At 42.2% G+C, this 24,312-nt stretch overlaps 1 protein-coding gene across 2 annotated transcripts in view; it reads left to right on the forward strand.

Moving 5' to 3' along the window:
• The window catches only part of RECQL4 (RecQ like helicase 4), a 913,040-nt gene that overhangs the window by 155,482 nt on the left and 733,246 nt on the right, over nt 1-24,312 (forward strand). For both annotated transcript variants that reach the window (XM_044068076.1, XM_044068075.1), the window contains exon 10: nt 15,440-15,592. In XM_044068076.1, the coding sequence (XP_043924011.1) occupies nt 15,440-15,592 (153 nt within the window). The remainder of the gene's footprint in view (nt 1-15,439; nt 15,593-24,312) is intronic.

Below are 24,312 nucleotides of genomic sequence, written 5' to 3' on the forward strand. Positions count from 1 at the left end.
AAAAGCTTACACTGCCTCCTTTTGAGCCAGCCAATACAGCTGATGTAAAATTCTTATCATGGAAAACTGCTCTGCTCCTAGCAATAACTTCAGCAAGAAGAGTCTCAGAGTTACAAGCATTAATGGCAGTGGAACCTTTTATCATTTTTCATCCGGACAGGGTTTCTCTAAGGACAAACCCAACATTTATGCCAAAGGTAGTATCCAGTGTGGCTCTTAACCAAACCATTCATTTGCCAACATTTTATCCAAATCCCCAGAGTAAAGGGGAGAGACTTCTGCACTCTTTGGACATGCACAGGCAGCTATGCTTCTTGGACAAAACAAAAGCTTTCAGGAAAACTGAGCAACTGTTTGTAGCATATGCTGCAGGATCACAAGGAAAGGCTATTTCAAAACAGACTATTTCAAAATGGATAGGACACTATATATTAGTTTCTGCTATGCACAGCATGGCAAGTCAGTGCCTAAGAATATCTTGGTACTATTAATGTCATTTAGTGAAACTCCACTATATTCTGTAATGCCTGAATGTTTTCTGTAAATATCACCCTAGAGCTGGGTCTACTACAGTTGCTTGCATTTTAGTAGCTTATGTCACAGCTGCTTGCTGCCACTTACTTGAAAAACCAAGTGCTCAGAATCCCACCATCCCATTCTCCATTTTCTCGGTAGCCCTTCCTACACCTGGCCCTGTAAAACTATATAGCTCTACCAGAAGCTCACACCCAGTTCCCAACCCAACTGATTGCTCCCTCACCTTAAACCTCCATTCCTATACCCTAAATTCTTCAGTTGTTCACAAACCCCAAAGCTCCTTTCCTGTTCTCTAAAATTGAAACTCCCATTCCACTCCCTAACCCTAAAATTCTTCTCCTGCTGCCTAAGCTTAAATTCCCCGACTTCCTATTGCTGTTTGCTCAAACTCATGTTTGAATGCAACCAGCAACCTACATGAGCTACAATGTACTGTAGTCCCTGGCTTTAAGACAGTGGCTTTTAAGTGCTTGGGACTCGCACCTGTAATGCTCCCTTCAGAGCCTATTTAGTGTACAGTTATTACTACTGATACCTCTACCCATGAATATTAGGAATGATTGTTTAAATGGTAGCTAGACCAAGTTTACCTTTCCAGTAATTCACTGGGCAAATATCTTAGAAAAGTAGCATGTATTATTGAAAATATTTTTATTACGTAGGTCACACAAATTAAGTAGAGCCATTATGTCTCTTAAATCATAGTTACCAGGGACTCCACAAATAAACATTCATTCTTTATCTGCTGAATCCTGATTGTGTTCCTGTTCATCTCCTGTTTCTTCAGTGGAATCCAACATCTTTCAGTATAACTCTGTGTATCTCCACTATTTGTGGCCTTCAACTGTGTTTTCTCAGCGGTAATTCTTTTATATTTGCAATTGCTATTTCTGGATTAAAAAAAAAAATCGGTGCATGAGCTGTCCAGAATCCTTTCAGAGTTGCTGGGAATGTCAGTTTGCATTTTTAACTTTCTTCAGTAAAATTGTTTTGTTGCTCCCACAAATTATAAGCAATGTTTCAAAGTCACCTTGCAGTAGCTATGCTCAGCATGTATTCCTCACCCAGTCACAATCTATCTTCTGATTACCAAAATATTATTTTTCATAAATGAGTTAGAATCTTGATCATTATAGGCCTGTGTGTCCTGTATTTGGCAAGTGACTCCAGTTTTTGCAAACAATTCACTTTTACAATGCCCAGCAAATCTTTTTGCAAATTCTGTAGATTCCACCATCTTTTTCTTGATTTTCAGATAGTCCACTATGTAAGTTTGTCCCTTCCCCATCCAGATTTCTAAACAATCTTAAATTTCACCTCTTTGGCTTTTATTCTATTCCAGTCAGTTGTTTCATCTGTTCAATGCATTTTTACTGTCTCTGCTGTCTTATTCTGAATCTCTGGTATTTGTTTAGCATGTTTTATGGTTGCTTTATCTTTCACTTCTGCACCTTACAGCTGCTTCAAATATGCTGTAAGTAATATACTTATTTAGTTTTACTGTAAACAATCCAGTCATATTCCACATTTCAGTTTTTTGCTTTCAGGCTCTTTGTAATTTCTTAAGATTAAAAAATAACATATACACAACTAGGCATGCTGTATAGTTTCAAACCCTACCTTACAAGTTCATCTTAAACGATCACTGCTCAAACACTACCAATGTCGAAGTTTGCTATATATATTCCTTCACCAACTTCCAAAAGACAACTGTCAAAATTCGAACTGCTGCAAAATTACTGGTTTTGCCTCAAATTGTTAATGCAGAATGCAAAACTCTAAAGAAAATTGTCTAAGACTAAAACATCTAATCACTTTTTTGCAACTAAAAATAATCTATTACATTCTCTAAGTCAGGTAGATGTCCACTATCAACCAAACCATTGCAAAAATCTAACCCCAGCAGATCCGAGGTCACCAAAGGTACACAATAACTCTAATAATTACAGTGGGGGCTCTATAAAGTTTTTTTTGCAAAGTTATGGCATTTTGTACCCAGTAATGTAACCTAAGAAACTGTAAACTATTGACAGTAAAATTGATTCTTAATGACTTGCTGGAGTTACTGTTGTATAACTTGAAAATACTGTTGGTAGTGTCTTAACACCTTGTGCGTTCAATATGTTTATCTGTTCATAACTTCCTGCTCTCTGTCTAATCCATTCATGATATTAGCTTTTCTGTTCCATGCATGTATTGTCCGTGCTCTTGTCATAGCTCTTGCCCATCTGTTATAATCTTCAAATATGTTTCTGTAAACCTACTTGGTCACATTAAGTTGCATGTGCTACGTGAAGTATATCTTTTTGTTTTTGTAAATCTGTTTCTTCAGTTTAAGAGATGTAAAATACATTCTGCACTATAAGCTGCAAATGTGCATCTGTATGTTCAGTGCTTTAATATGCCAGCATTTATCAGTTTTTAGAATGTTAAACCATGTTTTATTTACCATATGTTGAGTTTTACTCTGTCTGGTACTTCACTGAAAAGAAGGCAAACGCCTGGATGTGTAGTTGTGATTAACAAATATGACATAAGTAAATAAAATGCATATATTTAATCTCTCTTTTCTTGGGTCTCTATGTATTCATTCTTATAAGCATGGACACGCTGCAATGAGTCATGAGGCACTTCATCACCCAAATGCTCCAATTCAATCACAGACTCCATTTCTTCCTTCATCAATCTGTGTTGAATTAATTATTTTACTTTACAGTTAAGTGATTTTAATTATTTAGCTTATGGTGTGACTCTGGGGAATTCTCTACTCCTCTCTTTTTGACATTTCTTTTAACCAGTCCTTCTAATCTTCCACACCAGGGCCAGCGTTAATAATTTGGGGCCCCTAACAAAACTATTACCACATCACACTAGTAATGCATTCAGACATTACTTTTGCGCGGTATGTTTGGATTACATTTTTTGTATGTAAGAAAGCCTACACAAGCAAATTTTTAAATTATGAATGGCAGACACAAACTGGCTTTTAGCTGTAGTGTTATAACATCGTGGCAAACTTTTGTATCTCAGTGAACTAGTCGACATTATTGTTTTTTAATTATAATGTCCACTAGAACTGCATAGATTCTTTTGAAATATTTACATTATGTTCATCGTGCATTACAGCTGCAGTAATCACATATGGGTTCTCTGCCGTCAGGCGGGTCCTCGGTCGGCCGAATTCCAAAGTCTTGGTCCGGCGTCGGTTGTGGTCGCCTTCTTCCCTGATGTCAGTGCGACAGGGGTATATAAGTCACAGCCGACGCCATATTCTTCAGTCTTTTTTGCCGCGCGGTGCCCGAAGCAGAAGCAGTTCGCAAGTGCCGGTCGGCCAGCTCCTGAATTTACGAAAAATTGGAAACCGAAGTCTTCTTTAAAGCTAAGTACCCCGTTGGGGAAACTTTTCTTGCCTCTGACCAATGTCAGACAAAGTTAACAATTGTATTTCTTGTGGGAAGCAAATACCGCATAAGGATTTCCATTCCCTCTGCATACCTTGTTTAGGCCCAGACCACGACGTCTCGGGCTGTCGCTTTTGTGCGACTTTCAATAAACGCACTATTAAGCGTCGGGCGGAGTTCGCCCAACATTATTTTGGTAAAGCCTTTGATTATAAAATGTCGTCGGATACTCCGACTACCGTTTTGTCCAAAAAACGCAAGGACAAAGACCGACACGCGAGGTCCGCGGTCTCCACCGACACCACGCCAAAACCGGCTACACGTGGTCCGGTTCTCAGCGAGACGCCTATGCAGTCCCTGACTACCGACGACACTTCCTTGGCGGTGTCTTCTGTACCCGAGACCGCAGGTACCTCGGCCCTTACTCAGGCTACAACCTCCGAAGCCACTGTTAGTGTTGAAACTCCTACCGGGGATAAGTCCACTTCCACCCAGGGTGTATTTAGACCCTCTTCTTCCTTTTCCATTAAGGCCTTTACTAAGTCCAAATCAGCCATGCATCCCAAGAGGCCTGTTGCACAGGGCCCTTCCTCAGGCCTCATGCCTAAAAAGCAGATGCTTAAAATGGCTGAGGATTTAATTACACTTATCAGGGGCTCCCAGCCCCCTCCAGACAAGAAACCCAGAGTAGAGGAAGATTCCCCCTCCTCTGAACAGAGCTCCATTGTCTCGGAACATTCTGATGTAGAGGAACACTCGTACTCCCCTTATGAAGATTCGGATGCAGAACAGTCCATTCCTTCTGTATCTCCCCCAGAGGATTTCTCCTTTGGGAAACCTTGCACACCTTGAGGGAGCACTTCCATTGGGAAGGCCAAGACTTTTCTGATTCCAAGAAAAGGCTTAGGGAATTTCTTTTACTACCTCAACACAGACCTTTGGCTATACCTCCGGTCCTGGACATACTTGATGATGTTTACTCGGAGGCTTGTCTTAATCCGGATTCCCTGCCTCCTGCCCCAGTCAAACCTGATAGGTACTACAGAGTTCCTAATTCTCACCAATTTCTTTACAAAAGCCATAATGTTGACCCTGAAACCATTTCTCAAGGCCCCAAGGGAATGAAGGCCTCTACTGCCAAGAATCCACTTCCTTCCGAAAGAGAATCTAGATCCTTAGAAAGGTGGGGTAAAAAGGTATGCACCTCGGCCACCCTAGCCATGAGAGCCTTAAATTGTCAGTTCCATATGCTTAAATATCAGCAGTTTCTGTTATCACAATTAAGAAACAAAATGTCTCAGCCTGAACAACCTGATTTGAAGGAATTGCAGGATATGATGCATAGTGCAGAACAAGTGGGTAAACACACCTTGCAATGTGGCTATGATGCCTTAGAGGCCTCAAGTAGAGCTGCTATTACAGGATCAGTTATTCGTAGACATGCCTGGCTTAGGGAACAAAGCTTGCCTGATCATGTTAAAGCTAAACTGCTAAATGCTCCCTTACAAAAGGATGTGTTATTTGGCACTAATGCTGAGGAGATACTACGAAAAATGGAAGAAAAAGCTAAATCTATGCAAACTGTCAAGGCCTTTCTACAGGTACAGCCACCACGTTTTAGCAGAAATTGGCCATCAAAAAACTGGTCCTTTCCAGCCACTGACAAGCCCCAAAGAGGTAGATACAGGCGCACAAGGGGCAGAGGACAGTCTCAAGGATCATATAGAGGTAGACAATGACAAACTCCAGCCCCAAGAGGTGGCGAAGACAGTGCACAACAATACAGAAAGCAAACCCAATGACTTCCTTCCTTTTCAGCCCAGCATCTCCCAGCTGGCAGCTCCCCTGGGAGGAAAGCTGGCACTATTTACAAGAAATTGGCATATTATCACAACAGACAAATGGATCCTGGATATTATAAACCGAGGCTACAAATTTCATTTTCACACTCTTCCAAAAATGAGAGGCATACCAAACCTGCCACACAATCAAAGGGCAGAGGTGCAAATACAAATTACAAAACTCATGGAAATGAAAGCCATTCAAGAGGTTCCTACTCACGAACAAGGTCAAGGTTTTTATTCCAGACTTTTCCTGGTGCCAAGAAAAGGAACCGACTGGAGACCCATTTTGGACTTATCCATCCTAAATACATTTCTACTCGTACCAAAATTGAAGATGCTCACATTACAGCAGCTTCTTCCCATGCTGGGCAAGGAGTTTTGGCTGGTAGCATTGGACCTCAAGGAGGCATACCTGCATGTCCCAATCAGACAAAGCTGCAGAAGATGCCTCAGATTTCTTGCAGGTTCAATCCACTATCAATTCTCTGTATTGCCCTTTGGCTTATCTACTGCGCCCAGAGTATTCACGAAATGCCTGGCATCAGTAATTTGCATACTGCAGACTACAAGGGATACAAATTTACCCTTATTTGGACGACTGCCTGATCCAAGCGGACAGCAAGCACACACTACTGGAACATCTGGCTTATGCAACACGTTTACTGAATTCTCTGGGATACACAATCAACAAAGAGAAATCCAGACCAACACCAACTCAGAAAATAACTTTCCTGGGTGCCAACTTGGACACAAACACCCAGATGGCCTATCTTACGCCAGAAAAACAAGGGCAACTAACTCGGTACTTCAAAACATTAGCAAATTGTACCAGGCTTACTGCAAGGAAAATCCTGCAGGCTCTGGGCTTCATGGCATCTTGCATCCTTTTAATCCCATGTGCAAAGTTGCATATGAGGAAACTTCAGTGGTACCTAAAAAACCTATGGTCTCAACACAGCCACAGCTTGGAAACAATAATACCAATAATTCCATGTTTACAAAAGGAATTTCTATGGTGGGCCCAAGCATGCCAAACAAACAAAGGCCTCCCATTCTGCAAGCCTCAAGCAAATCAAGTCATCACAACAGACGCCTCAGATTACACCTGGGGGGCGCACATGACAGACAGGTGCATTCAGGGCAAATGGTCCCAAAAGGAAAAGCACCTTCATATCAATCAAAAAGAAATGCTAGCAGTGATAAATGCAATTACAGCTTTCAAGGACCTCTTGCATCCAGGACAATTGCTTATAAGAACAGACAACACCACAGTAATGTGGTACATAAACAAACAAGGAGGAACACATTCATACCCCCTGTGCAGACTAGCCATGACACTTTGGAACTTGGCTCTGGACTGGCAAATCGAACTTCAAGCACAGTACTTGCCAGGTTTGGAAAACACGTTGGCAGACAATCTAAGCAGAAATATGACAGACCCACACGAATGGAGGTTGCATCCACAGGTGTTTACAAGGATAATCCAAGAGTGGGGAAGGCCAGACATAGATCTCTTCGCCTCCCACAGGAATCATCAACTGGAAAAGTTTTGTTCAAGGACCTTTCACCCAAAGACCTGGAGAGTGGACGCCCTTTCTTTCAGTTGGACAGGATGGACAGTGTACGCTTTCCCACCTCTGCCCCTTCTACCCAAGGTACTCTTGAAAGCAAGAGCAGACAGGCCGAAGATGATACTGATTGCTCCAGACTGGCCAAGACAACACTGGTACCCACTCCTAAGGAGCCTAACACACACTCCTCCCTGGCCACTACCTCTAATGCCTCTTCTGCTGACTCAGCACAGCTACAGAACTCTTCACGGTCAGCTGAAAACACTCAATCTCGCTGCATGGAAAATCCCTTAACACCTCAACAGACCCTACTCACCAAAGAGGTGCAGGATGTTATTCTGGAGGCCAGGAGACCATCTACTAGGAAGACTTACTCCACAAAATGGAAAGGGTTTTGCTCTTGGAATGAGAAAAAAGGCCAGGACCCTAGAAAACTGAATTTGCCTCAGGTATTACAGTATCTAGCTGAGCTGCTGAACAGTGGGCTTTCATTTTCCTCCATAAAAATCCATGCCTCAGCCATTTCTGCAGGATTCAACACGGATCCACCTTTATTCTCTCACCCACTTTTAAGACAATTCCTCAGAGGGGCTAAGAATATAAGCCCTCCAAGGAAACAACCAGTGCCAGCCTGGGATCTTAATTACATTCTAGAAAAATTAACATTGCCTCCCTTTGAGCCAGCTGTCTCAACAGATTTGCAATATTTGTCCTGGAAAACAGCTTTCCTTCTGGCCATTACCTCAGCTCGTAGGGTTTCAGAACTACAAGCCCTCATGGCTGTACAGCCCTTCCTCATCTTCCATCAGGACAGGGTCTCCCTTCGAACCAACCCGTCATTTATGCCTAAAGTGGTATCCAGGGTAGCTTTAAATCATGCCATACACTTACCTACCTTCTACCCCAACCCTCAAAACAAAGGGGAGAGGTTGCTACATTCCTTAGACATCCATAGGCAGCTTCGTTATTATTTGGACAGAACAAAGCCTTTCAGGAAATCTGAACAACTTTTTGTGTCCTATGCTGTAGGAGCCCAAGGAAAGCCTGTTACCAAACAGACAATTTCAAAATGATAGGCCATTGCATACGATTCTGTTACTCCTACCATGGGAAACCTGTCCCTGTAGGCATCAGACCACACTCCACCAGGGCCACAGCTACCTCTACAGCCTTCCTCAGAGGAGTTCCTACCAAAGATATTTTGGAGGCAGCCACTTGGAGTTCTGTACTTACCTTCACAAGACACTACCACCTGCCTTTATATTCCAAAACTAGAGCAGGCTTTGCCACTGCTGTGTTGCAGGGCATTCTGGCTCAACCCAGTTCCACCTAGTGCCTACCACCCTGTGCGTAGCTTTGGGACTCTACCCATATGTGATTACTGCAGCTGTATGCACGATGAACATAGTACAGTTTTGTACCTACCATAAATGTAGATGTTAGAGTGCTAATACAGCTGCAGTACAGGTTTCTCTCCCTCCATCCCCTCTAGGTACAAGATTAGTGGCTAACTCCTCCTCATACATCCTATTTTGGGTTATCTTCCTATGGTGTATTTGCTTGCAACTTCTCTTTTTTGATAACATTGCATTGCTGGAATATATATATATAGGCATATAGCCTTATAAATTTTGTATTGCCTTCCTTTTGGGGGGCACCTGACATCTGGGGCAAGAAAGACTGAAGAATATGGCGTCGGCTGTGACTTCTATACCCCTGTCGCACTGACGTCAGGGAAGAAGGCGACCACAACCGACGCAGGACCAAGACTTTGGAATTCGGATGACCGAGGATCCGCCTGACGGCAGAGAACCCATATCTGATTACTGCAGCTGTATTAGCACTCTAACATCTACATTTATGGTAGGTACAAAACTGTACTTTTCTGTTTTACTGCTGATGACCTAATTTCTCAAGATTGTGCATGTTAATCTCCTTGTATAGACTGAGTGCAGACGGTGTGTGGTCTTGTATCCTTACAATGATGAGACCTCTGGAACTGTGCAGTGTATGTAGTATTAGTATGGTCTGGACATCTGCTACTAAAAGGAATAACTTATTTTCTACTGGCGATGCTTCTTCCTTTGTATTTCAGCATTCTCCAAGACCTCCTTGCATCTTTCAAATGCTACTTCTTTTACTTTTATTCATTAGCTATGTTTTTTTTTCTTTTATTGTTCCTGTAATGTCCCCTTGTTTTGCCCTCTTTTCATGTTTTTTTTCCTTCCTAGATAAAATATTTTGGATTTATTACATTGAATTTTGGCTGCTGTGTTGGGGCATTTAGTACTTGTACAGACAGATTTTAATGGGAAGTGTGACCCACTTATTTAGTCTAGTTATATTGCATTTTGGATAAGCTCCTTATTCTGAGCCATATTGCATTTTCATATGTTCCATTGTATTTTTCTTGTATGTTACATGCATTCTTGACTCTTCCAGTCATTTTAAAATGTACATCATTAAGGAGGCCATCTCTGTGTTCAATACTTTGTGAGAAAAATGCAATTCTGATTAAACTATTAGATACTAATTTTTACCTGGTAAAGGTGTGTAGGTCAGTCTTCAAGTCACCACTGACACTTTGTTCTAGTAGTACTCGCAGACTTTCTCACTGAAACAGAAATTTAGCCCTTTTTGGATGACTTTGTGAACAAATTGCAGTGCTTCATTTTACATCTCCTCCTTACATCTCGCTGTGGTTACTTTGTCTGTACTTTGCATGTATTTGTTTTATTTGAGATAAGAAGACTGTACCCTGGCCTTTTCAGCTACAACTCTTACAATAAAGAATACATAGAAATAAAACTGGAAAGGAGTGGTGCAGTTCAGTAAAATAAGAGCACAGCCAAGTCTTTATATATTTATTGATTGACATTTGATTACCAGGAAAGTCTAAATGGGTAGGAGCCCATTTGGAGCTTTTCTCGCTGAGCCTATGCTGAAAAGTATTAAAAAAGCATTTTAAGAATAATAATTTTACAGTCTTTAAAAATAATACAACAAAAAAAAACAAATACATGGGGCTGTGGCCAAGATGGTGATCTGTTAACACAGCACTGTTTTTTAGCTCTGCTTCATGTTAACATCCCTGACAGGAATTTCACTAAAAAACTCAAATAGAACATGTCAGAACTTGATGGATTTTATAGTTGAACATCTACTGAAAGATTTATTACAAAAAATAAATAGTTTGAAAATCTTAACTACTTTATCTGATGTTGTCCTCTTCATTCTTCCTCACAGGTCACTGATCTGATCCTCTGATCCGACTTAGCTGCATTTTCACAGACTTGGATCAGAGTCTTGAGTTCCTCCCTCTACCCACAATGCTCTACCCTCTACCAAAACCTCCTCGTTTCTCGCTTGCCGCCAGCAGTGACAGACATGGTCCTCTGTAGTCTCGAGTTGAGAATGAATTGTCAAGGCTTTTTAGATAAGTTTTCTTGTTGATTATTCTTTTAGCTTCTGTCTTTGCTCCCCCCCCCCTTCCTATAGTTTTCGCAAGCATCAGCGTTTTCTTATTCTTCCCTTCTTCTCTGCTGGCTCCTTTTTTGAGCCTTGCTTTATTTTTTCTCCTTTTTGGCTTAGTACCCAAGAGAGATGGTGTCCTTTGTAGACAGTGGTTTCCTTCTGTGTAGTGCTACAGTCTGAATTGTTTTCTGTGTCCTTTTTTCTTTTTTGCTATTTCAGGTGTAATGGATTGTTGTGTATAATGTCAGATAAGCCTACAGGGTTTAAGTGCTGCGCAGAATATGGACACGATTCCGCATTCTGATGCGCACAGCAGGTTTGTGTATTGTTTAGGGCCTGAACATCTCTGGTCATCTTGCCAGATTTGCAAGGGGTTCAGTCCTAGAGCGATCGCTGATAGCAAAAACAAGCTGATTCTCAAGGGCCTGTTAACTGCATCAGATGCTTTCTCTCCTGGGGCTCAAACCCCCTCCAAGAGTATGGTAGGGTCCACTGACCCCAAGAAGTGCTCTCACAAGCCCCCTAGGGCTTCATTGGAGCTTCCTGCTATAAAGGCTTAACATTCAGATCCGACATTGTTGGATTTAAGACCTCCTTGGGTACCAATGGATCCGAGGCATTCGCTCATATCTGACTGATTCTTCAGTGCTGAGGTTCTTTCCTAGGCCATCTACCTCTGCCTTGTATCCAAGAGCCCAGAGCAGGATCCCGGAGTTTTCTGTTAAGTAGGTATCCCCTACTGTACCTCCAAGATACCTCCACACCCTGACCAGACATTCCTGGCCAGGGTCTGTGGCTTCCTTGAGGTTTTGTATGAGCCTTTCAAAAATAGACGGATAGAATGAAAAGGAAGATCCTCAAGACTCTGATCCAGATTGGAGGGGTATTGCCTACTCCATCCCCTTTGGGATCTGTGAGTGCTCCTGTTGCAGTACAGTCTAGTTCTCCGATCAGACTATCAGTATTGGAGTCACAGAATCTCAGCCACCAGAAGAGTCTGTGTCTGATCCGAGGAGGCTTTCTTCCTTGGCTCAGAGTCATCTTGAGCACCTCTGCTGCGATGTCATCAGATCAGAGTAGGTCTTTGGGTCTGGGATGCCATTGTCTGATCTGGGGGGGGGGGGTTGGCTTGGACTCTGTTGGAGCCGCCCCTTCCTCTTGGTGCTTGACAGCTGAGATCCGATGCTGGGTGACACTGATTGGGGGGGTCTTGCCTTTTCTTCCTCGGTTGCTTCTGCTTGGGGAGGGGGGTTGTGGCGAGGGATTCCCTGGGTCCGTTGGCATTCCAGGTTGTGGAGAGGGTTTTCTCTTTTCAGAGACCCAACCTCCTCTAGTTATAATCCTCCCCGTCATCCCCATTTGGATCAGCGAATTGAGCTTATCATGCCTGTCCAGGGTCAGCCTATCCCAAGGAGTCTCCATGCACTTCCCTTGGAGGAAGCCCCCTCTTCTGAGACCTCCACGAGCATCCCACAGAGGAGGTTCCTCGTAAGAAGTTGTGCAAGAGGAGGCACATAGACTCCCCGTTGGAGTCCATCACTTAGGACATGGTCTTTGACAAAGGAGAAGGATCTCAAAGATCGCAACCAGAAGACGTCTCATTTGGAGACATTTTAGAGATCCTGAGGCAAAGAGGTAGTTTGTCAGCCCAAACTCCTCCTCCGGGGAAGTCCGTGTTTTTTTCAGCTTTCAGAGTAGGTCCGTGTACTACTTGGGTGACTCCCCTGGTGGACAAGAATGTGGATTTGGTGGCCTGTTAGGCGTGGAAGGAGCTGGACATGGTTAAACCAATACCGAAATGGCTAGATAAGTTTGTCCCCAGTGGAATAAGGGTATACTGGTAGGTGCCATGGTTGTGGCACCAGATACCAAACAGGAGCTGGTTGAGCAGAACTACTATGTCCATCCTCCGAAGAGGGAGTCTAGAGTGTTGGACAGATTTGGTAAGCGCATTTATGCCTCAGCCACCTTCTTGCTGAGAGCATTGAACTACGTAGCACACTTTACTAGATTGCAGAGAAATCTGGTCAAGAAACTTTAAGTCTCTAGCCTAGACTAGGTTGGCAGAGCAGTTTGAGTGGGTATCTTCCCAACCAGTGGCTCTTTCTTCCCTGAAGCTCATCTCCCATGCTGTGGAGGGCACCTCACTTGCAGCCAGCTCAGGCATTGCAATTAGAAGGCATGCCTGGATAAGGCTTTGTGATTTCGTGGAGCCCTTCAAGGTGTCCTTTGACACTCTTTTGATGGCTCCTCTTTGTTAGGGCCAGCAGTCAAAGAAACCCTAACCTGCAGTGAACAGGAAGGGAAGACCCTGTCTGCTATTGGGGTCAGGTTTTCTATCCCCTCAGCATACATTTTCGAGAAGTCTGTCGGATGGTAGGAAAACTTGGTTTCATAAGTCCCAAGGTCTTTCCCAGAGACAACACAGGGAATCATTCTCCAGAGGCAGAGAGGGAAGTTCCAATGGGAGATGCCGCCCCAGAAGCAGGGGGCTCCCCAGGACCAGGGCTTCAGAGATCCTTTCTCCAACCTGTCCTATCAGCACTCCTGAAGCACTGCTCTACTTTGGAGGCAGTCGGGAGGCCGTTGTTCACTGCACCCGGGTGCCTGGATCAGACTCTCAAAAAATGTCTAGATGCTTCATGTAATCAGAGGATGCTACATCCCCTTTTCCCTGTCATCCCCAGAAAAGTGAGCGGAATTCCCCAACATTCCACCCAGTCAGAGGGAGTGCACAGCAGTAGATGTTCAAAAGCTGCTGCAAAAAAGAGCCATCCAGGAGGTCCTGACTGAACAGAAAGGATTTGGAACTTACTCCTGCTTCTTTTTAGTGCCAAAGAAAACCTGAGACCTGAGACCCATTCTTTATCCAAGCATTCTAAACCTGTCTGAAAAAAAAGACAAAGTTCCGGATGATTACAGTTCAGTCCATCCTACCGCTGTTGCAGAAGGATGATTGGATTTGCCCAATAGACTTGCATGGCCATACTGTCACATCAGAATAGAGGGACGCTGCAAGAGTCACTTGTGCTTCAGGCTGGGAGCCAGTTATTACCAGTTCAGTGCTCTGGCTTTTGGACTCGCCACAGCCCCCAGGGTGTTTACCAAGTGCATGGCAGTAGTCGCAGCTCACCTGAGATTGGAGATTCCGATTGTTTCCATACTTGGCTGACTGGCTTCTAACTGCCCAACCAGGCATCACTTCATTTGAGCTAGGGATTATTTGTTCTGCCTATCCCAGTCATTAGGCATCACCATAAGCCTGACTAAGTCAAGTCTATCACCAGTGCAGTGATCCGAGTTCATTGGAGCCCTTCTGGACACACCAAATCAGATACCATCATTACCCCTTCACTGCATTCAAATGCTGAGAGAACAAGTACAGTTTATTTTGCATCTCCAATTCCAAACAGCAAGGCTTATACTCCAAGCTCTTAGGTCTGTGGTGGCTACCATCGCTCTTCTTCCACTGGCAAGGTTTTTTTGTGAGTTCTTCAATGGCCTCTGGCTCAACAGGTGATGCACTCACCTTTGGTGTAGAAGGTTGTGGGTTCTGTTCACACCAGGGAGTTTGATTAATTTTCCAATACTGGCACTGCAGTGCAGTTTAAGGGGGGGGGGGGGTACTGCAGTCTTGAGAGTGCCATCCTTTGGATGAAATGTTAAACCAAGGCCCCATCTGCCTGAATTAATGGTAGCTCATGTGGATGTAAAAGATCCCAAGACACTTATCAAAACATCTAGAGGAAATTCACTTGTGTCCGGGTCAACTTTCCTCTAGTTAATATGAATATTACCTTGGCTCTCCCCTGATAAGAGGTCATTGGCCTAGTGGGACTAACCCTGTCAACAAAGTGTAAATAAAATAAAATCTCTCGAGTTTCATAATGATGTATATCATGTAGTTAAATGGGCACAGATTAATTTGCCAGACTAGAGCTTGCTGTGTTTAAAAGCAGTGTTGTTTTTCAGCAGCAAGTAGTATACGTGTGGGAAAGCAAGCATAAATGAAAATGTCACAGCTGGGCAAACTGTTAACCTCAAAATTAATTCTTGCACTATGATTGTATATGGTGAATACTGCTCAGAAATCTGTCTAGCCTCCTCATACAGTACTACTGCAATCCTATATGCACTGCTTTGGTCAGTGATTTAAAATAATACACCATTAATCAAAGCACAGATTATTGTTAAAAGTATATATTACATTGTCTGTGTTTGTATGTCTGTTGTAACTATATGTTTGTAAAAAAAAATGTTTTGCAGTCTCTCTGCCTGAAATGAATAAAACATTTAAGTAAAGAAAATATTTATTTCAGAGTAGAATGCAATATCCCTGCTTTTAAAAGAGCTTGTTGCTATTTTAGGTTTATTTTATCATGATGTAAGAGTCTTTCACTGTTACTTTAGCTTCTTATTGTCTGCATTATACCAGCATTTTCCTTTAGTGTGGCATTGTTTGTCCTAAGCAAAGGTGCACGTTAGCAAAGCTGTTGCTGATGTACTAATGTAAGTGCTAGTCTGGCTGTATTTGGATGGGTTATTGTGTGAGTTGCTTTGTCTCCTTTACTGGTGGTCATTGCATTTCATCTTCTTATGGTTCTAACTACAGTCACACCAGACAGCAGTGCTGACCAAGAAGACCCTGAGGTACTGAGTGAAAAGCACATTCTGATGAACATGGAGAGACCAGTGTATGAACCACGAGTCCCTCCACCACCAGTGGATCCCCTCTATGAGCTTGGGGAGGATGGAAAGGTTAAAAGTAAGTAGTCCTAAGCATGACTTCACACATCCTCATTGCAAAACTGAAGTTGCTTTAAAACCCTTTTGGAATTTAAATATGTTTTAAAACAAGTAAAAGCAGTGCCTTTATTTAGTTTTATGTTTTCCCTTCTTGTTTGTTAGTGAGGAAATTATTTGAGAGCAAGGGTCAGAGACGTGATGTAGAGTGAGATTCGAGGATGTTGTGCTCATTGGGTAGGATTACTGCTTGGTGGGAGGAGGGGCAGTACATTGAAGAATGATGTTGATTCAGAAACAAGATCTTAACACACTGTTCTGTATGCCTTTGTGCACTCTGGGCCCTTACAAAAGTGGATTTTTGAGTATGTTCTGCATAGTTTTTTGTAGTCCAATGCAGAAGCATCAGCAGCATCTACTAAACACAGCTTTACTGCACCAAACATCAGTGTTACTGAGGCTACTGAGAGAGGTTTTTCTTTCTAGGTGTTTTTTTTTTTTTTTTGCCTTCATGCCAGGCAACCATCAAGCCTCCCCCTGATGCAGCACTGTTCATTCGTTCATCTGTTGTGGGGTATCATATGGAGCAGAAGCCAGAGCTATCCAAGGGGTGCTGTCATTCCAGCAGTAATGAAGGTGCTTTGTATTCTTTGTTGGAATCCTGCATGTAAGAGCATTTTTGAATGGCCTAATGTCGCACTCTAGGTTGAAGAAGAAATTCACCAAATCACCATGGTGGCCCACAATGCCCTCATTTGAGTGCATGTTTCTAAGTTCTTGCGATGAAGACTACCACCTATCAATGGCCTATTGAGCCACCCCTCTGTATTACTGCCCCACCTCTGAAGCATAGTGGCAGTGTGCAACCTTGTCTTTGTCTTTCCCATGATGGACTTGCCTATCTTCCATTCCATTCTTGCCAAGTGCCCAATCAGCTACTCAAACTCTGATTGCCCTGGCAGAAGTCATGGCTTTATACCGGTGTACTACTGGTACAGGTCTACTGGAATAACCTATCATTTTGATCATTATAGTCTGATGCACACACTGATGAGAACATAACTGTGTGCAATAGGAGGGGATACTATACTCCATTCTACAGATTGAGATTGGAAGACTGTGTTTTCTTTGGAGGTTTTGTCCTCGGGTCTCCACTGAAAATGGGCCACAAGTCCAGCTGGACCAACCCGGTTAACAAATGTCAAATAAGTAAATAATAAAATATTTCTCTTGACCTTGATCCTCTTAATATCTCATCTGTTCAACTGCATATAACATAATACTAAACCTGTTTGATTCTGAATGAGGCCTATAAATGGGTTTCTGTCAGTGAATTGCATTTGGTAGTGTTCGGCAAAGGCAGAGCACCTAACAATGTTATCTTCAGTATTGCAGTGTACCACATACTTCACACAACGGATCATGGCATGAATACACCAGGCACTGGAGTGGTACAACACAGTGTCATTGAGGTAACAGTGGTTTATAAGCTGCATTTTCCTTGGCAGTTGATTAGTAGTTTTTGGCACCCATGTTCTGGGGATGAGAGATTAGTCAAGGCTCTGAGTACAGAGCACAGCACCTTTCATGAAATAATGATCATAACAATGAGTGACCATTGACAGGATCACCAGAATATGTTGTGTAAGTGGCTATGGACACTTCATTGGCTGTGCTGCAGCTTCGACCAGTTTGCCTTGGACACTTGAAAATGTTGAACCTTGTTCCTGAACCATCTGCTATGCACAGACTGCAGAGCCCAGTCAACTGCAGGGAAGAGTCTGTGCTGTATGTTTGAGTGTCCCAGTTGCAGGGCATTCTTGGTAGATCTAGTGATGCTATCTGAATGCAAATACAGCTGTTTTGACTTTTGTCTAAAAGGTGATTTTATACTTAGTGCTACCTTCTTGGGGAGTCGTCCTGAAATTCTTTTGGCACTTGAAGTGCTTGTCCTGTTGAAGCAGCTAATAGAACTGTGGTTTCTGTGTAAAACGGCTGTAACCTAGGGACTGTGTAGGCAAATTGCTGTGTTATCTAGGTTTTGAAGTGATCTTGCTGCTTGTCAGAATGCACCATGTCTTTTTTTTTTTTTAACATACCTTTATTGCATTTTCACTTTGAGATAGGCAAATTTGCATTTATACAAAAGTAATCAAACTGCATTAACAAATTGACATTAACAAGCATTATACTTCACATACATTACTATATCATATAACTTGAGCAGCATTACATAAATTATTCAGTTCTCTGACACAATCTTAGTTGCAATCATTTTACATCACAGACTATACTGACACACTCCCATTTGCAAACATTATACATCACTTCTCTACCTAATCATTTTTAGTCAAACATTACATAGCTCACTTAAGTCTTTCCTTCTTTTAAACCTCATTCCTCCCCTGTATGTATTGTTCCCACAATTCCTATTGTGTCCTGTGTAATTTGCTCCTACTGTATTCTAAAGATCTCAATTTCAGTTGTTTCATCTCTTTTAATATACTCACTACTCCTAATATAGTTGGTTTAGATTTGGATTTCCATTTTCTAGTAACTGCTTTTTTGGCAGCCACCATAATTAGACACAGCAAGTCCTTCCCATGTCTAGGCAGTTCCGATTCTGTAGCATAGCTTAGAAGAATCATCTCTGTCGTCAGACCAATCTGCCTACCAAGTATCTCTGACAGTGCATCCCGCAGGGAATCCTTAAAGTCCATCAACCCTTTGTTGTGTTCCCAAGTACCTCTTCCTTTCCCTTCACACCTTTAATATTTGCTGTCTGCCTGAGGAAAAATTCTCTGGAATCTCCTTGGGGTATCAAAATATCTTTGTAAACATTTCCAAGCAAAAATCCTAAATCTTCTAGATTTTGTTGCATATTTGAGAGACATAAATATATCCTCCCATTGTTTTCTTTGTGACTTGCCTATCTAGTCTGTCTTCCCAGTCATGTCTAACCTCCTGTGATTGATTCTTATAGTTATCATGCAAAAGTTTTATATGCTCTGCTGCTTGTGTAGTGTGCCTGTAAAGAGCTGAAGCATATGCTGACCTTAAGTTAATATAGAAGCTGATGAACTGGACTTGCTGCAGTTGTGATCTTCACATGTTTTCAGGATGTTCTTTATGACCATGAAACAGTGAGTGATCACCTAGTGGACCACTGTGAGCCATTAAAGAGAAAAGATGGTACCACTTTGCCTAGAAGTATATGATGTACTCTGACTTCATCTACACATGACACATCCATTCTGGTTGTCTGAAATTCTGTTTTGATGTACCCTACCACATTGCCTTCTTGATGTCACTGGTCACATTTGAGTTGACTTAGTGTTCTCGTCAGTATGCACAGTATACGTGCTTAATTTTCTGGCTCTAAATAGTGCTGAAGATTGACTCTCTACTGGACATGGCCTGTGCAGATCCTCTTCTGGTATGCCATGACTGTTCTTGGGTTATATGGCCTTTTTCTTTTTTTTTTCTTTTAATTTACAAACATAACATTATATGCATCTATATTTTGTAGTTTATCAGGGAGACTAGTTGAGTTGATGACTAGGGGTTGTGACTTTGGGATGCTATTAGAATTGGAGATGTCACTTAAAGACCAAACTGCACCTAAACGTAAAAACCTGTTTTTATCAACAACATAGCATCTGATGAACCTTGTACATTCAGATTGTATACCTTGTGACTATAAACCACTGAATTTTCATTGTCCATCTTTGTTTTTTGTAATAATATTTGCCGAATGCTGCCTGAAGTGGCTATCCATTGGTTTAAGATGGTTATAAAATGCCGCAACATTAATAGAATGGTGGTGCAGTTCTACACTGGTCGTTAGTGGAGAATTATATGCACAGTGGTATTGTTACTGTCTTTAGCACTGTGCAGCCTGAATCTCTGATATTCTTCTACAGCCATGTTACTTAGTCCAACTACTCAGTTCTACCAAAAAATCACTGCCTGGGAATCTAAAGGTACAGTTTAATTATATCATGCTATGTCTACTCTGTGGAAACCCCTTCTGTAGCATTTGAGGGACTTCTTATTCTTACTTGCCTTGAAGTTTAGTGTTAAGGTGTTTTTCAACAGGCATTTTTGGGTGATCTGAATAATGTTTTGTACTCATCTAAAATTGTCAAAGCATTTTTCCTAATATGTTTTAAAATATTGTTATTTATGTAAGGTACTTTAAATTTTAGCTAGGGGAAGCATTAGAAAAATTGGACCCTGGACCAACTCATTCTTAACCCCACCAGGGGTATAAACATCCTTGACCTGGTCATTACTAACATGGGTGACCATTGCTCTACACCAGTAATCGACTCTCTCTGGTCAGATCTGACCACAAGCTAATCACCGTAGATGTCCACATCCCACCCTCACCCCCCCTTAAAGGAAATCACCGTAAAGAACTTCTCCAAAGCCAATTTTGGGCTTCTAAAAACAGAGGTGGCTGACTTCACGACACCCATGCAAATGGAAAATAGGTGCATGACTGCTGAATCATGCACCAATGCACTGTATGAGCACATACAGAAGTGCATGGAACGGGCCATACCAAACAGAACCAAGACACTCTCCTCCAAAAAAAAAAAAAAAGAAGCCAGTCTGGTGGTCCACCGCCATAAACAAACTCTACAACAGAAGGAAAAAACTGTTGCAGAAAAGGGTAAAGTCCTATGACTGGCATTCTATAGTTATGTCAAGAATCTACATGGCAGTACTCAGATCTGCTCTGAATTACAGCACATTGGCAGTACATATACAGAACCAACTGATATTGCCAACATATTGGCCGACAGGTTCAGTGCAAACTTTACCCCCCTTTCACCCCCTAAAGTGCCTAGCACAATACCTGAGGAATGCCAAGTCTCTATTATTACGACGGCTACACAGGTAAAAACCGCACTGTCCAAAGCCAAGAATACAGCTTCCGTGGGACCTGATAATATCCCTGGCTGTGTTCTACATGAATTCAATCACAGCCTCATTTCAGGCTTTGTTCCTACCAAATGATGCACTGCTATGGTCATCCCACTCCACAGAGGGGGAGCAACTACAGACCCTGGGAACTACTGCCCCATTAGCCTGACGAGTCGGATATGTAAGGCTATGGAGTGCATCATGGACCTTATAAATAAGGACACAGGGAATGTTCAAACTCTGGACCCCACGCAATTTGGGTTTCTGAAAGATAGATCATGCCTGCTCAACCTGATAGACTTCTTCAAGTCTGTCACCAGAGCTATGGATGAGGGTAAGGTAGTTCACACAGCCTACATAGATCTTGCCAAGGCCTTTGACACCATCCCTCACTCAGGAATCCTAGATAGACTCACTAAACTAGGTATAATCCCCTATGTCATAAGATGGGTTGCCAACTGGCTCACTGATAGAACCCACACTGTGAAAGTAGTGGACTTCCAGACTCCAAATCTGACAACTGACCAGTTACAAGTGGTGTCCCACAGGGATCGGTCCTAGGTCTTCTCCTGTTTGGCATCTACTTCTCTGAAGTTCAAGCAAACACAAAGGGACTCTGGCTGACCAAGTTCGCAGATGATTGCAAACTGGGAGCCATTATCGATTCTCTAGCTGATGTAGATATTCTACAAAAAGGCCTCACTGACATCAGTGACTGGTGCCAGAACCGTGGCCTTAAGCTCAATCCCAAAAAGTGCATTGTCATTTCTTTTGGGAAAAATTCAGTGCCCATGAGCTACCACATAGGCGGTAGTCCACTAAACACCAAAGGTGTGATAAGAGACCTGGGGACACAGGTTGACAGTAACCTCTCCTTTAATAACCAAATTGCCACTGTAGTCAGAAAGTCCTACTATGTGGCACATTTCATTACAAAACGTTTCTCATCCAGGAAGAAGGAGGTCATAATCCCTCTCTACTCATCCCTCATTAGACCTATTATAGAATACGATGCCCCATTTGTATTTATCTCACTAGACACCTACAACAACTGGAAAGGCCACAAAAATACCTCACTAAGAGGATCTTAGGCCTTAGACACATGCCCTATACAGACAGACTCAAAAAAAAACTAGCTATACTCTGTCGCATATCACCTACTTAGAGGCAATCTGTGCTTGACCTACAAAGCCATGTCTGACCCAGAGCTGCTAGATATGCTACACTTAAAGAAATCCCAATCCCTCCGTGCCACACTCTTCAGGGACCTAAATCTCATTACCACAATAAACAGAACATGCTGGTGGGATAGGTTCCTAACCCAGAGACTTCCCATACTCTGGAACAAACTTCCCATTCACGTCAAGCAGGGCACTTCACTGTCCCTCTTTAAGAGAAATATTGACGAGTGGATGGGCAATAGGAAGTTCACCCCAGGAATCACTTCAGTGGCCTTGCTTGACAGGGGCACTGGGAACTAACTTTGGGCGGCATGATGCCAAGGAATCTTCTTGGGCTAGGCTTATATAGGCTGCAGGGCCGTTAGCCTAGTACACACCTGTGAACCTAAGTACGCTTCCTTTTGCATTCTGTGGGCTAGATAGCAGCAAAAACTCTGCTTCAGACTGCATTTTCCTCTGTATATGGCTGTTTGCTTGCTTTCACTTCCTAAGAATTACATCAGCAGCGCTCTAGTATTATCCCGTAGAAGAGCTCTTTTTGGCTATTCCATGCAGGAAATAAAACACCTGTGGAAAATTAGTTAGACTCTCTATATTAGGGTAGCTTTTTGCTTTTTCTCTGCAAGCAAGCTGAGAGGTTCTGCAGTGGAGCGCTCTGTCTCAGCTGAAGTAATGGTCAGAAACACCAATAAGTCTTTCACCTCCAGGCCCTCCTGATAAACATCCAAAGAGAATAGTACCTCTTCACCTTATTTAGGTAGCCCTTTTTCATTAGTACAGTTGATAGGCAGTGTAGAGAAGTCTGGATGTAGTATTATCGTTTTTGCTGTAAAAAACCTACCAAAACCACTATTACTGCCAAGGGGACAGGTAGTTTCTCATGTACTCCTGAATCAGACCCATCTTATTATTTGTCTTGGGAGAGTGGTACACACTGATGGCTGATTGAGGCCGAGGTAAACCTCTTCTTATCCAGCAGTCTGATTGGAACACACAACTATTTCCTAGATCTGAGTGTGCTGAACTCTTGTCGCAAATGCATTATGCTCAGAATGGTCCAACATCAGTCTGTCCTGTCATAGGGCTGTTGGATATGTTCTTCTGATGGGATATATGGTGGATAACATGGTAGGGATCTTCAGGATATTTCCGGCTGCTGAGTATTCTACTTTTCTCCTTAGGAAGTTAGCACCTGCAGCATTGGTTGCTTCCATTCATGCTGTCAACATTGTACGTGTCTGCATTGATCTTTTTATGTTCTTGTAACAGGACAGTTTTCTGTGTAGGGCTGCTCTCCAAGAACTTCCTGGAAATCTTTCCTGTACATTGATACACAAGTGTATCTATATTTTGGAGCAAGTTTGGCTTTTTTTCTTATGTGCATCTGTGTTTTGGAGCAAAGCTGTTAAGCTGTTCCCGGGCCAAGGGATACAGTTTGTCAGGGCTACCATGCTTTCCAAATCTTAGAGGAGGATCTACTTGTTAGCACTGTCACAGAAGTAATCTGGTTCCTTAGCCAACAGTTGTGAACTGTAGTTTGTAAGAACTTTGAAATAAAACCATACCAATGGTTTAAATTTAATTTCCTATGAATCCGTGAAAGGAAGGTATATATTGAGCAGATGCAGTCCTAGTAGCTGGCCAGATGTATCCTTTTTCTCTGTCCAGGAAGTGGGCCAGTCTGTTTCTTGCTGTTTCATGTAGATTAATCTTCTGCAGTAGACAGGCTGCAGGTATGAATTTACAGTGACCTTTTCTTAAGCCAAGTAGCCACCTTTGTAATTAAACACTCATAAAGGCCTCTAATTTGTTTCTGTATTCTAAGAACAGAGAGAGACCCTTTCAGCAGCCTGCCTTGAATGTCTGTTTGTCTAACTGTTATCATTTTGATAAACTGCTTGATAATTTTTCCCATTGGTTGGACCTGTTTCAGAGGTCCTCTTGAAGTAAGTTCTGATATGTGACTACTTACCATAATTGACCTTTGAGTTAGCCTTCTGAAACAAGTCTGTTGTATCTCATCCTATGGCCAACATTGGTCAGGGCTGTGCTTTAATGATTTAATGTCCGAGTGCAAATGTAGGCTGGCCAGTCGCAAAACAATTATATTAAGTGATTTGAACTAAACTGAAACAACATTCGGTATTTTTGTTTTTTCACTATTTTTAGAAGATGTCCTTTATTTTCACAAACCTAAGTCTAAGTAAAGAAATCATATGACAGCCAGAATCTTCATACAGCAAAAGACTTTCAAAGATGTATATACTACTGTACTTGCCTCAGAAGCAACTGCAGTTGCATATACAGCTTTGTACAATGTTCCTAAACATTGCATATTACATAACTTTAGTTTACTGTGTTCCAGTTAGACAGCTTTCAAGAATCACTGATTCCTTAACATCAGGATCTTGGAACACTTGTTTGTCTATCAATTCATCCTGATTTTTCTTAAGTTCTTAGCTGTTGGAGTTATAGATTCAAGACAGGAGAATGATTCCATATTATTGGTATATGCTGAATAATATAGGGAATCTATGTTCAGTCATTGAATTTAATATTACATTGAAGGTTAAACATCGAACTATACTACTACCAAACAGGCAAATCTTAAAAAAGAAATTCATCAAAT

The sequence above is a fragment of the Protopterus annectens genome, chromosome 4.part0 (assembly GCF_019279795.1).
Source record: "Protopterus annectens isolate FY-2018-M chromosome 4.part0, PAN1.0, whole genome shotgun sequence".
NCBI lineage: Eukaryota > Metazoa > Chordata > Ceratodontiformes > Protopteridae > Protopterus > Protopterus annectens.